This window comes from Mesoplodon densirostris, chromosome 10 (assembly GCF_025265405.1).
Source record: "Mesoplodon densirostris isolate mMesDen1 chromosome 10, mMesDen1 primary haplotype, whole genome shotgun sequence".
Lineage (NCBI taxonomy): Eukaryota > Metazoa > Chordata > Mammalia > Artiodactyla > Ziphiidae > Mesoplodon > Mesoplodon densirostris.
In genome coordinates this window covers 9,167,171-9,180,190 of record NC_082670.1, presented here as the reverse complement: position 1 = coordinate 9,180,190, position 13,020 = coordinate 9,167,171, and the positions used below count along the sequence as shown (strand labels likewise).

Sequence of the window (13,020 nt, the reverse complement as noted above, 5' to 3'; positions counted from 1 at the left end):
TGCAGCAATGAAGACCCAATGCAGCCCCCAAATTAATTAATTATTAATTAATAAAACATATTGGCTACACATAGTTATCCAAGAGCAATATAATACTTTTAAATTTAATCAAGTCCTGGTGGTATTCCTGAACCATCCTCAAAACAGATCACCTCTCCTCTCTCTCCATCATCCCTTAAACAGGTTCTTTCTCTACTCTCTACCTCTTTTGTTGTCTTCAAAGTCCCATTACCTGGTTCTCCTTGAACTCAGCAAGCCGCCGAACTATGACTTAACCTGAAGGTTAGTTCGCCTCAGTACACCATTAACCCCTTATGGACAATGATTGACATTTTCATTTTTGTTTATCAGTGTTTACCCCAGAGACTGGCAAATGCTCATGATCAAGAAATATCCAACAAGATTAATCCTTGAAAATGCTAGACGCTGCTTATTAGTATAGTTCTTCTATATACATTTAATAAAACAATACATTGTATGGCCACTTCAATTATAGTAAGTAAAATGCACGCAAAATGCTTTGTACAGTACCTGACATATAGTAGTTGTTTAATAAATATAGCCATTATTAGAATTATTCATCTGATTCTAATGTAAGTTCAATGCACTGAATTCTCTGGGCTCTCCTCTTACATCTGACCATTCTTAATTCCAGTTTCCTTCCCTGGTTCCAATTCCTCCTCCCCATCTCTGCCTCATCCTTCCTCTTCTGTTAAGAATTCCTTTCTACAGGAAAAATATCCCTAGTTATTCTAACTTCTCTTCCTGAATTATCTTACTTTTCTGGTCCTTTATTCCAATCACTAAACAAAGCAAAGATAAATATATTTATATTCTGAGAGTTAACCATTTAAGAATCAAAATCATAGCTTACACAGTCCCAAGACTTATCTGGAAATTGCTTTAGGTTTAAGAAATATCATCTGGACCTTGGACATGGTACCGCCAGAGGATACTGAAATATGATTCAAAGATAATGAGATGGGTATTAGGAAAGTAAAAACCTGAAGATGGCAATTCTAATTTTTGAAAAATTACAGTGGCTTCATTCTCGATAAAACAGGTAAGCCTTCCAAATGGCAAATTCCTATAAAGTACAAATCATACCAGTACTTACTAATTGGCTCAGTACCACAAAAGAGTAAGGGATTTTTCACATGTACTTCAGAAAAAGTAAATTTGGGGTCTGGCACAAATATTGAAGAGTAGCACATTGTCTTTAGGGCTACATTCACAAAACATAAATTTCTATAATTGGACATCTGAAATAATTTTATCTGCATAAACTCACCTCCAATAATAGAGATTTAGGAGGAGGAACTTAACCTAATGGGACACTAGAATACGTGCAGGGACTGAGAGAAGCATACCTGTTTGGGAGCACCACCAAACGAAATTGCTGGCTATACTAGTATGAGGTGTGAACAATTACAAGTAGGTATACTAGGTACCCAAGTTTTCCCCCTTTCTCTCTCTTTTTTTTCTGATAATCACTATTAACACTAAAGTGGCTTAGCAACTATAAAATCTAAAAGGGAAATATAACAGTATGTATGTATATAGTAAAAATAAGCACATATATATTTTGTAAACACACACACACACACACACACACACACACTTGACCTTCATTCCAGTTTGAATTCCCAGCTTCCCGATGTTTATACCAATAGAGAGAGAAGAGCATCTGCGCCCACATTTGCTGCTGACACAGAGAGAGGATGAGCCTGAAGCCAGACTTTGCCTTTTTTCCGAGGAACCAATTATTCCTTTCCCAACCCGAGCCCGGCTCTGTGTTTATCCAGGGGTTTAGGGATCCTGCCTCCTTCTAAGTAAAAAATTCTTCTCTAAACTCTTAGCAACCAAATTTGGGTGGGAACACAAAGTTGGGAGCCAAAAGAGTTGAAGAAAATAAAAGTAAAGCAAAAGGATACATTTCATTGTAGATCGTTTTTTTGAAGTTAGGTTACCCATAAAACTGAAAGAGTATATACATTCTGACTCTAATTTTAGGTTGTGGTGGGGAAGAGGGATTTAGGACATATTCAGAGAAAGAAAAACTATATGGGAAGGAAGGAAGCCACCTATCTCTCTACCTGAGTGAGCTGAATAAGCATATAACCTATACACAGTTACAAACAATTTAGGAATCCTGAGAATCACACACTGTGGGAAGTGACATACACAAGAGAACTCTGGCAATAGTTATTAAGTGACAAAGATGGGGTCTCCAGGTGTTAATCTCTATATGAAATCCCCACAGTACTACTGTCTTCCAGGAAGGAGAAAAAATAGATTGAACTTGGTAGGATTTCTAAAACTAGATATATAGTAAATATGGATCACTAACTTTTACATAGGCTATGGCAACTTAAAATTTTAGAAAGATTATTACTATTATTATCACTATTCAATAATATCTTACATTGTACAGTATCTTTTATTTCTGGACAAAAATTAGTTCCATTAACCCATTCTTGGGCTCATTTGGGGCAAATACTTACAAAGCTATTCTTAAGTGCCTTAAGATTTATCATCTATCAGACCTACCTGAGTTAAAATCAAATGTAGAATAAAAGCAAAAGGCACAGAACTGAGAGTCAGTGAGCAGCAGTTCTAGTCCTGGCTCTGTCATTAAATGACTGTTTGATCCCAGCCATGTATATCTCAATATTTCTAAAAGGAAGTAATCAAACTACATAACTTCTAGCTCTAAAATGTTGGCTAATTCTAATTTCTAGTTGTCATCACTTTTAAAAAATCTATTTCTATCAAAGTAATACATACACAAGACTACTTTCAAGAGATTGGTCTCTGAGATAAAAAGGTCAAAATTCTGCTTCACCTATGGGGTAAGATACAGACAGAGGAATAAATCATACCTGTTAACTGAAAAAAATAAAAGATGAGAGTACATTACCCTTTTATTTACTTTTTAATTAACCAGAATTCCTATTAATGAGATTTCTGCAAATCCTTCATAGTCATTTCTTAAGTCTAAATCAGTCTGGTCCTACACTATGCTCCTTTCTATTACCTGTTTCATTTTCAAGTTTATGATGATGACAAAAATGCCTTCTGACTTAATATGTGTTATCATAATCTGAAAAAAGGTAATAATTTTTCACTTATTAGCTACCAGATCTAAGCAACTTACTCTTTGCTTCAATGTCTGAACCTGTAAAATAAGGATAAACACTAATCTCTCTCAAGATGGTTGAAAAGATTAAATAAAATACATGAAAGAATGGTAACTAGCACAAAAAAAGCACTTTTGTGTTTTAAAAGTATGACAGTTATCTATATAAATTGCTTAAACACTCTGTCCTAGTTAAAAGCATATTCACTCAAACAGATGTAGCTGAAAAATAAGGCAACTAGAATGTTTTAATCATGCAACTGTTAAGTATTGTTTTAAAAGCTCAATTCAGTAAACATGCATTAAGCATATACTACGTGCCAGATACAATACGCTAGGATTCCAGAATTTCATGATTACAACAATGACTCCACCCTCAAAAAGCTCACAGTCTAGAAGAGACAAATAAAAATTATAATGTAATTGAAAAATATAACAACAAAAGCATGTATAAGGAGCAGAAGGAACAAGATGAAGCACTTAATTCATTAATTCATTCTGTTTACAGAGAACAGAGAAGTAGTAGCTAAAGCAGCTTGCAAAGGGGGAAAGAGTAGTTCTGTAGGCAGAGACGGGTTTCAAGCCTAGCTCAGCCATTTCAAGCTATTTGATGTGGGCCAACTTTACCTCTCTGAGCTTCTTTGTAAATCTGCTTTGGAGAGTTACTCTGAAGATTAGAAATAATATATGTAAATTGCCTGATACATAGCAGGCATTCAATAAATAGGAGTTATCTTGTTTTAGAAGTTGTGTGTTTGTTTTTAATAGACTAAGTTCTAAATGGCACTGCAGGTGCAAGAGGGCGGGGATATGAGGATATATGTATACATAAAGCTGATCCACTGTGTTATACAGCAGAAACTAACACAACATTGTAAAGCAATTATACTCCAAAAAAGATGTTAAAAAAATTAATAAACAATTTTAACTTACATCTTAATTATGAAGCTGAAAAAAAAATGGCACTGTAGGAGGCATCACTTAACTAATGATCAAGCTGCATATGGGATCGCGAAGGTCACCAGCATGGAGAAGGCCATAATGAACCACATCAGAATGTTACCACTTACGGAGTCTACTTTTTAGCAGTGATGGGGTTCCTAACGTGGTACATTCACCTGCTGGTGAAGCCTATTTCTAATCTATTTTCTCCATTTTTACAGAATTTTGCGTACTCAGACTCTGTTTAAATTTCCTAGAAGAGGTTCCCATGCTCCTCAGTCCCCCCTCAGTCCTGGTTTTGGATGTTCAGCATATCCCATATCCTTTATAAAATGGCAAGTCCAATGCAACAGCTGATTATTAAGATTATGTTAGGAGATAATTAGAACTAACCCTGGGTTGAAACTACTATTGTTAGCCTAACGGTTGACCTATGGGAACTGGAAGCCACTATAATGATTCAGAATGTTAAAGTAAATATTTTAAAATATTGTTAAATCTGTCCAAGAGGTAAGTTACATTTACATTTACTCTATGGCTCCCAAAGCTAATTTTCTCTAAATACCCACCGATGAGCTAAGCCAGTCATTAACATATACAAATACACATTCTTAAATCCTTATTTTTCATTTTACTCCAATAAACATAATTCATACAACATTTGAAATATTAACAGTGGATAAACACAAGGAAAGCCATAAGTAAGATAAAGCGGTCTATCTCAAAATTCAATTGAACAATGAAATGGTTCTTATGTCAGTGTAGGTTTTCAGAACTAAAAACATGTTCCTGACCTGCAACCATCATGTAAGGTCAGTGTGCTCCAAGCTAAATAACCACAGATTAAAAGTGAGGGCACCATAAATCAATCCAGAATCCATGTTAATCTTATTTATTTATTTATTTATTTATTGCGGTACGTGGGCCTCTCACTGTTGTAGCCTCTCCCGTTGTGGAGCACAGGCTCCGGACGCGCAGGCTCAGCGACCATGGCTCACGGGCCCAGCCGCTCTGTGGCATGTGGGATCTTCCCGGACCGGGGCACGAACCCGTGTCCCCTGCATCGGCAGGCGGACTCTCAACCACTGCGCCACCAGGGAAGCCCCCCCCCCCATGTTAATTTTATATAGCTGTTTCCACATTCAAGGCACACAGCGTCTTTAAACTCAACCTTGTGGTAAACAATCCCAATATTTCTCTATGAATATCTGAACTCCATGTAATGCCAGATCTTATAATATCTTGTATCCTATCAAGACAGGTTATATTTGTAAAATACTCTCCATAGTCTTAACCAGTTTAACATAATGCATTTTGAAATGCTAATGCTCTATCAAAATTAGCTGTCTTATACATTTTCAAAAATTAAATCCTGAGTATGTTTTTAAGATTTTTCCCTGAGAAGCAGGCACTGAGGAGTCATCAAACTGCAACTGAAATCACTTTCTTGTAAACACTAATCTTTAGCGAGTATTTTTTAAAGTCAGGGTATAATACAAGCATTTCTGCATTAACCAAGCCAGAAGTTTCTCCACAAACCAGACCTACACATTTGATTTTTAAAGTTTATGAGTATTATTGCTCACTTTTACAACCAGAAATTGATGTTAACTACTATAATATATTAAGTCCAATTCCCTCCTGATAGCCTTGACGTATGAAGGGAAATACACAAAATTATCAAATGTCACAGAAGCAGCAGCTTGGGGCCAGAGGGAGACAGACAGACAAAAGGAAATAGGAGAGGGAGAAGATATATGGTTAAAGCAAAAAGTGCTTAGAATTCACTAGACCTTGACCCAGCCCGTGACCTAATATAATCTACTTAATGAGTCATTTATATCGCAAAAAAACCCCAAAATTAACAGTTGAAGCAAATTGATCATTGTGAGAAGGGAATTTAAGTCCTGCATTCGATTTGAGATTTGCAAGAAAGAAATAGAGCTAAACTAGAAAAAGACCTAAAGAGCAAGAAGCGCGCGGCGCGCGCGCGTGTGCGTGTGCGTGTGTGTGTGTATGGAGGTGGGGAGATAAATAAAGGCTAACTGTACTCAAGTCTCAGCGCTAAAGCTATTCCACGCGTACTACAGAGGCAGGGCGGTCGCCGGCCCTCCCCATGCAGGAAGGGAGGGGAGGCGGGGGTCGTGGATTCTCCCCCAGCGCTTCTGGAGCCGGGGTCTCGGGGGACTGGCGTCGGCGCCCCCAGAACAGGAGCGGAGCAGATCAATTAACACCTTCCTCGCCAGGACTTGGGACCGCGAGCTCCCGAGCGGGGCGCGCACGGGGGTGGGGCGGCGAGGAGCGCTTCCCCTCCGAGGGAGGGAGAAGGGAGGCGAGGGGCGGCACCGCATCCCGGTCCCCACCCCGGGCGCATCAATTACCCGTAAGGTTCCTCAGCACCGTCCCATGGGCCCAGAGGCTCAGGACCTGCTGCACCGACAGGTTGATCATGGAGTGGTCGCCCCCCTCCGCCTTCATCTTCCCTGGGGGGAGCCCGCCGCCCTCTCCTCCGGCGCCGGGCGGCGGCGGCGGCTGCGAGGCTCCGGGGGCGGCGGCGGCTGCGCGGCTCCTCCAGGCCGCCGCCGCCGGGGGAGGCTTCGGGTCGCCGGGCTGGTCGCTGCTGCTGCCGCCGACGGGCCTCCGGGGGGGGCCGCTCAGCGCGTCTCCCAGGCAGCCCCCTCCCCGCCGGGGAGACATCGAGGACGGCGGACTGGGGAGGGGAGGGGGCCGGGCGCTCTCCCCGCGCGGCCCCCGAGCGAGGACTCGGGTCGGAGGAGGCCGCTGCCGCTCCCTCTCAGGGGCAGCTCGGAGCCGCGGGTGCCGGGCACGCGAGGAGGCCGAGGTCACGCCGGGAGGTCCGGGGTGATGGGCAGCCGGCAGGTGCAGCCCCCGACGGGGCTCAGCTCATCACCGCGAGAGGACGAGCAGACCTGGGACTCGGAGGAGGCGGAGGAGGAGGCGGAGGAGGAGGCGGCGGCGGCGGCGGCAGCAGTGGCCGCGGCAGCACCTGCCGCCAGCCTGCCAACCCTCCTGCCGCCGACACTCGAGGAACCGCCCCCTCCACCCGCGGCCGCCCCGGGCCGATCGTGCGCGCGCGCACGGGTCCCCACCTCCCCCGCCCTCCCCGGAGCTGCTGCGCATGCTCATTCTCCCCCTTCCCGCGACCCGTCGCCCTTCGACAACCGGCCGGCCCCAAAGCCCTCCTCCTCCTGCTTCTCGCGCGCGCGAGCTCGCGAGGCTGACGGGGCTGAGCCTCGGCCCGCAGTGGGGCGGAGGGAAGCGCGGCCTACGTCACTAGCGCCACCGCCGGGCCTCGCTGCTGACTGGGCGCTCCAGGGGAACCAGCTCCACGCCCTCCCTGCCTCCGGCCCCCCGGCCCCGGGCGCGCGCCCTGGGAGAATCCGGGCGGAGCTGGAGCTCCAGGCTGAGGTGCAGCCGCCACCCTACGTGGCGGGGAGCGAGGTGTCAAACTCCGTCAGGTGGATGCTGTGACAGTTCACATCTTTGGCTTCGAATGAAATACAGTGGATAAAAAGGTTTGAGTACAACTTTTTCTAACAAGTATAAATATCTCAACATTGTAGATTTGTGGGTTTGGGGTTTTGGGTTTTTTGGGGGGGGTGAGTCACATGACCTGGGTACGTTACTACTTGGAGAATATATCCGAAAGCCATTAAAACAGAAACAGACCCACTTTACATCCAGTCCTACCCACAGCAAGAACCTGGGCCTCCCGTGGTTCTGGCATCTGAAATCACCTGCAGTCCCGGGGCTGGGCAGGTGTCTTACACCTCAGGGCCATCCTCGGGGCTACCTCTTTTTTCGTTGCAGTACTCTCTTTACCTAAATTGTAAAAGTCGCCGTTATCTGCCCCCCGCCCAGCTCAGGACTTAAACTAGACCTCTCTTCCCGTGGTTTGCTGCCTTTCTCCATATCCACCGTTAGCCCGAGGAACTGTCTAAAATTCAGCCACAACAAAGTGAACTCCTCCTTGAAGTCTGAAACCTTTTATCTTGAAAAATAAGAATTAAGTTTTGGCAGTGACCACATATGCACCAGTCAGCTGCCTCTCCCCATCCTTTTTCAACCGCTTTACTGTCTGAAGAGAAAATCTGCAAAGGACGCCGAAGTTCATGCTGTAGCTAAATCATCAAGTACTTTGGGCAAAACGCAGGAGGGTTGGATCACCTGTAAAGGGTGTTCTTGGGGACCACCTTAAAATATACATATGTATATTTATATACGTATGTATGTGTCAACGGAAAAAATGTACAGCGCGAGAGGTGTGAGTTAAGTTTTATTAGGGGCAGAACGAAGACTGTAGCCGGGGATACAGGCTTTCAGGCAGCTCTGAGCAGCTGCTCTGGGGAGGTGCGGAGAAGGTCAGTATATATGTGACTTTGGTGAAGGGGGCGTATGTGCCCTTAAGCACACATTTTGGCAGAAAGTTGCTGCTGGTCACAAGAAGGTTGGTGCTGGTCACGAGGAGCAGGTGTCTCTGTTAATGATTTTAGTGCTTTTCTAGATGTGAGAAGATGCAAGAAATTGGGCTCATAAATTCTTCTCCTAAGAATACCTAACTGAAGACCTGTTCTGCCAGTTTTTCCTGGAGCACAGGAGGGCCTCATTCCTGATCTCCACCCTGAACTCCTTTCAGGGTGTGGGGAAGGTTAGCGGCTGCAGTGGCTACTGACTTCATTCTTATAGAACCAGAAGGCAAAAAACAATTTTTAGTTGGCATATGTATTGTCTGTTTGATGTCGCAACACAGGAGGAAAGGGAAGAGTCTGCATCACTAATTAGAACTGAGCCAAAACTCATAATGTGGAGTTATCGTCTTCTGAGGATTTAGAATTAATGAGATCTTCATTTAAGATTATAAGATAATCAGACTTAAAAGAGGCTTTACCGGGGCCTCCCTGGTGGCGCAAGTGGTTGAGAGTCCGCCTGCCGATGCAGGGGATACGGGTTCGTGCCCCGGTCTGGGAGGATCCCATATGCCGCGGAGCGGCTGGGCCCGTGAGCCATGGCCGCTGAGCCTGCGCGTCCGGAGCCTGCGCGTCCGGAGCCTGCGCGTCCGGAGCCTGCGCGTCCGGAGCCTGTGCTCCGCAACGGGGGAGGCCACAACAGTGAGAGGCCCGCATACCGCAAAAAAAAAAAAAAAAAAAAAAAAGAGGCTTTACCTTTGCCAATTCACTTTATTTTACAGATAGGGGAAACTGATTCTGCAGAATTAAGTGCCTTAGAGAGGTAACACCACTTCACAGCCCAGTTTCTGAATTCCTAGTCTGCTCATTCTTTCCAGTAGCCACACCATCTTCCTTACCTCACTATCAACTCCATACCTTTAAGGTTCTGGATGGGGAGATGCAGGTTACCTAATGATTACCAATAAGACGTTTGACATTCTATGATTAGCGGTATTAGAGAATATGACTACATTCAATGAAGGGTTCATATCAAACTCTCTAAGCAGCAGCTGATTAAACTCTCACATCAGGAACTTTTAATTAGTTTACACGGAAGCAGTGGGTTTCTTACTATTACACACTACTGTTTACAACATGGTAGCATGCATTTAAAATATTCAGAACCTGGGACAATGCCTAGCACATGGTGTTCATCAAATATTTGTTGAATGAATAAATGAATAAACTTCATAGAAAAGTCAGCGTTTTTCTTGTTTCACATAATTTTTTGAATGGAACCTAAGTGTTGATTTCTGGAAATGAGAAAGTAAGACACAGCAAGGAAGGCCCAAATCGATAATGCACTTTGATAACCAGTCAATGTTTCCCTTGCTATTCAGCTCAATTCAGTAAGCATTTATTTGGCACCTGTTATCTGTAATAATGTTCTGTGCTAGGCATTATCTACAGGATTTGAAGATTCATAAGGTCTCAGTTCTCTAGGCTAATACCTTGCATTCAACTTGTGTTTGCCTTGATAAAGCTAATGATAAACATAATGGTATGTTGGAAGCGTATATTCTTAAGTGAATTGAACATTTCCCAATGGCCAAGGTTATGAAACCCAAAACTGAAATAATGCAGGTGGAAGTGTGTAATTTCTCTCCTTGCAGGTTTTCAGTATTGAGTTAATACACCAGTCAAGGAATGGTTTAGTCACATTCCTGCCAGAAATCAGGGAACACCCCAAATAAATCCTAGAGGTCTCTTTTAGCCCCGTGCCCTTGCATGTGAAATAAATAACAATTCACAAAGAGTTCCTAGTTTATTTCTTACACACAAGTAAGGGAACACCCATAAGTCTTAGGAATCCTATTAATTGTCTAGAGAGGGCCCAGAAGAAAGCTTTTAAAGCCAATTAGAATATAAAATGATATTGATCCTTTGAGAAAAACATTAACTTTGAGGACATCTTTCTCCTTTATTAGCTTCCTTTCTCGCTGTACGGTACTATATCACAGAGTCACATTACATAGGCAACCTAATTTCATCTCGCGACACATTTCAGCAGCTCCAAACTCTGCGTGATGGGGCAGGTTTAAAAGATTCATTATCTGGAAAATATGGTTTGAACACTGGCTGCATCACTTACTAGCTTTAAAATGGGAATAATAATGGTACCTCTTCAGATTTTTGGCGTCATTTAACTAATAGTAATAATCAACACATAGCTCTTTCCTCCTGCCAGACCTTGTGCCAAGTACAACATATTAGCTCATTTAATTTTCACAAGGATGGGTTGAAATTTCATAACACTAATTTAATAGTGTTAAATTTTATAACACTATTAGACAAATTTTTTTTCAAAATCTATACACAAAACCTCACTTCTGCCCAAATCTTGTATCTTCTTCTTATACACGTGCGTGCACGCACACACACACACACACACACACACACACACACAAAACGAAAGCACTGTTGGTTTTTTGAAGAAGAATATAAAATTCTGTTGGAAGAAATGACAGAAATAAGAGGAAGAAATGGTCGTGCATATTATTTTAAAATAGGTACTGCACTGAAATTTACTTGTTGAAATGTTTCTCAGAACACCTGTTAAGAGTCAAGAGACATTTCCATCACAGTAAATCAGAAAAACAAGGTATGTCCTATTTTGTCTCTGCAGTAAGATATGGCATACCTAGGGTGCCAGGTCACCATTATGGGGCTGCTGAGGGGTCCAGCCCTGTGCAGAAAAGAGCAGAGAGATGATCCATATTGGCAGTGGGAAATGACGTCCACCCACAGTCATGGAGGGTTAGGAGCATGTTTGAGATGGAAGGACAGGCAAGTAACTGCCCGTGCCACTAGCTCCATTTTCCACCTGATCCTTGTTGTTTTCCCTCCACCTGTGCATACAAACCACCTACCTTCCAATTTCTGCCAGATGCTGCCCAGCCCACTCCCCACTGCCTTGTAGCTCCTTGTTTATTATCCTAAGTCTTTAAAAGAGATAATAGGGGCTTCCCTGGTGGCGCAGTGGTTGAGAGTCCGCCTGCCGATGCAGGGGACACGGGTTCGTGCCCTGGTCCGGGAAGATCCCACATGCCGCGGAGCGGCTGGGCCTGTGAGCCATGGCCGCTGAGCCTGCGCGTCCGGAGCCTGTGCTCCGCAACGGGAGAGGCCACAACAGTGAGAGGCCCCCGTACCGCAAAAAATAAAAAATAAAAAAAATAAAAGAGATAATACATGACATTTGAACTCTAAGAATTCATTCTTTGAGGCCTGAATGTGAGTGTAAAGAAAGACTCTGCTGAAATCACACGCATACAAAATCCTGCATTTGGCAATACAGGAGACTCAGTTTTCCCCCTAAAAACCATTGTCTGAAATTACCCTGCATCCAGTCTGGTCATATTATGGATGGAAGGCCAAATATAAAACACATAAAATAGTGTGTTGATTAAATGCCACTTGTAGATTCATGATGCATAATCCACACTAAACTCAATTCTTAAAGTACTTACTTGTTGAGCTAAACATCATAAAACATTGTATGCCAAGAACAAAATGGTGAAAATGGTATTTCACTGTATTTTATTAGCGATTTTCTGATTTTAAGTGAGGTGACACATTTTATGTGTGTGTGAAGGAACATATCGATTGCCTTTTCGAGGCACTTCTGCCCATTTTTCTTTTGGGTAATTTATCTTTTAAAAACTTACATGTAGGAGCTTTTAAATATTTAACAAATTAACCATTTGTGATATGTACTGTATACATCTTTTTCAGTTTGTCAGTAGCCTTTTAGCTTTAACAAAACTCTTTGGTCATGTAGAAATTTCTGATACTTTTGTTGTCAGCCTTTTCTTTTATGGTATCTAAGTCTTCCGCCATGCTTTAAAATGTCTTCCCTTCTCAGATTTGATTTTTTTAAGTCTCATATCTTTTCTAAAAATTTTATGGGTGTCTTTGTTTACATCTGTGGTCCACTTGGAATTTTTTTAATGTAAAACATTTAGTAGAGATCTAATTTTGTTTTTCCAGATGGCAACTGTCCCAAAACATTTATTGAAAAATCCATCATTTTCCCACTGACCTAAAACACCAGCTATATCATGTGCAAATTTCTATGTATACTTGGATTTATTTCTGGACTTTCATTTTTGTCCTATCTATCTATTCATGTGTCAGCACCACACTATTTTTATTTTCTTTAACTGTACAATATGCTTCAGGTTGTTCTAAGATAGGTCTTCCTTTTCTATTCATTTTTTAATTTTTTCCTGATTAATCTTGAATGTGTATTATTCTGGAAGAACTTTAAAATCAGTTTCCTAATTCTGAAAATATTACTGGTTATATTTTCACTGAAGTCATGCTACATTTATAAATAAATTTAGGGGATGTTGAGATATTTTAATGTTTTATTTTATTAAGAAATTTGATTTTGAAAAGTTGTTGAATATGTCTCTTTTTAGCATCTATGGATATGACAATGTGATTCTTCCTTTGATCCTAAATATATGA

General features: G+C 42.3%; 1 protein-coding gene and 1 long non-coding RNA gene across 2 annotated transcripts in view; one reads left to right on the top strand and one right to left on the bottom strand.

Annotated features, from left to right (window-relative positions):
* The window catches only part of TMEM170B (transmembrane protein 170B), a 28,181-nt gene extending 21,067 nt beyond the window's left edge, over positions 1 to 7,114 (bottom strand). Inside the window, exon 1 of the mRNA XM_060110585.1 lies at positions 6,463 to 7,114. Coding sequence (XP_059966568.1) covers positions 6,463 to 6,778 — 316 coding nt within the window. The 5' untranslated portion in view covers positions 6,779 to 7,114. The remainder of the gene's footprint in view (positions 1 to 6,462) is intronic.
* A 382-nt stretch (positions 7,115 to 7,496) lies between these two features.
* Positions 7,497 to 13,020, top strand: part of LOC132497785 (uncharacterized) — a 192,963-nt gene continuing 187,439 nt past the window's right edge. Inside the window, exon 1 of the long non-coding RNA XR_009533637.1 lies at positions 7,497 to 7,617. This is a non-coding gene — a long non-coding RNA (uncharacterized LOC132497785). The remainder of the gene's footprint in view (positions 7,618 to 13,020) is intronic.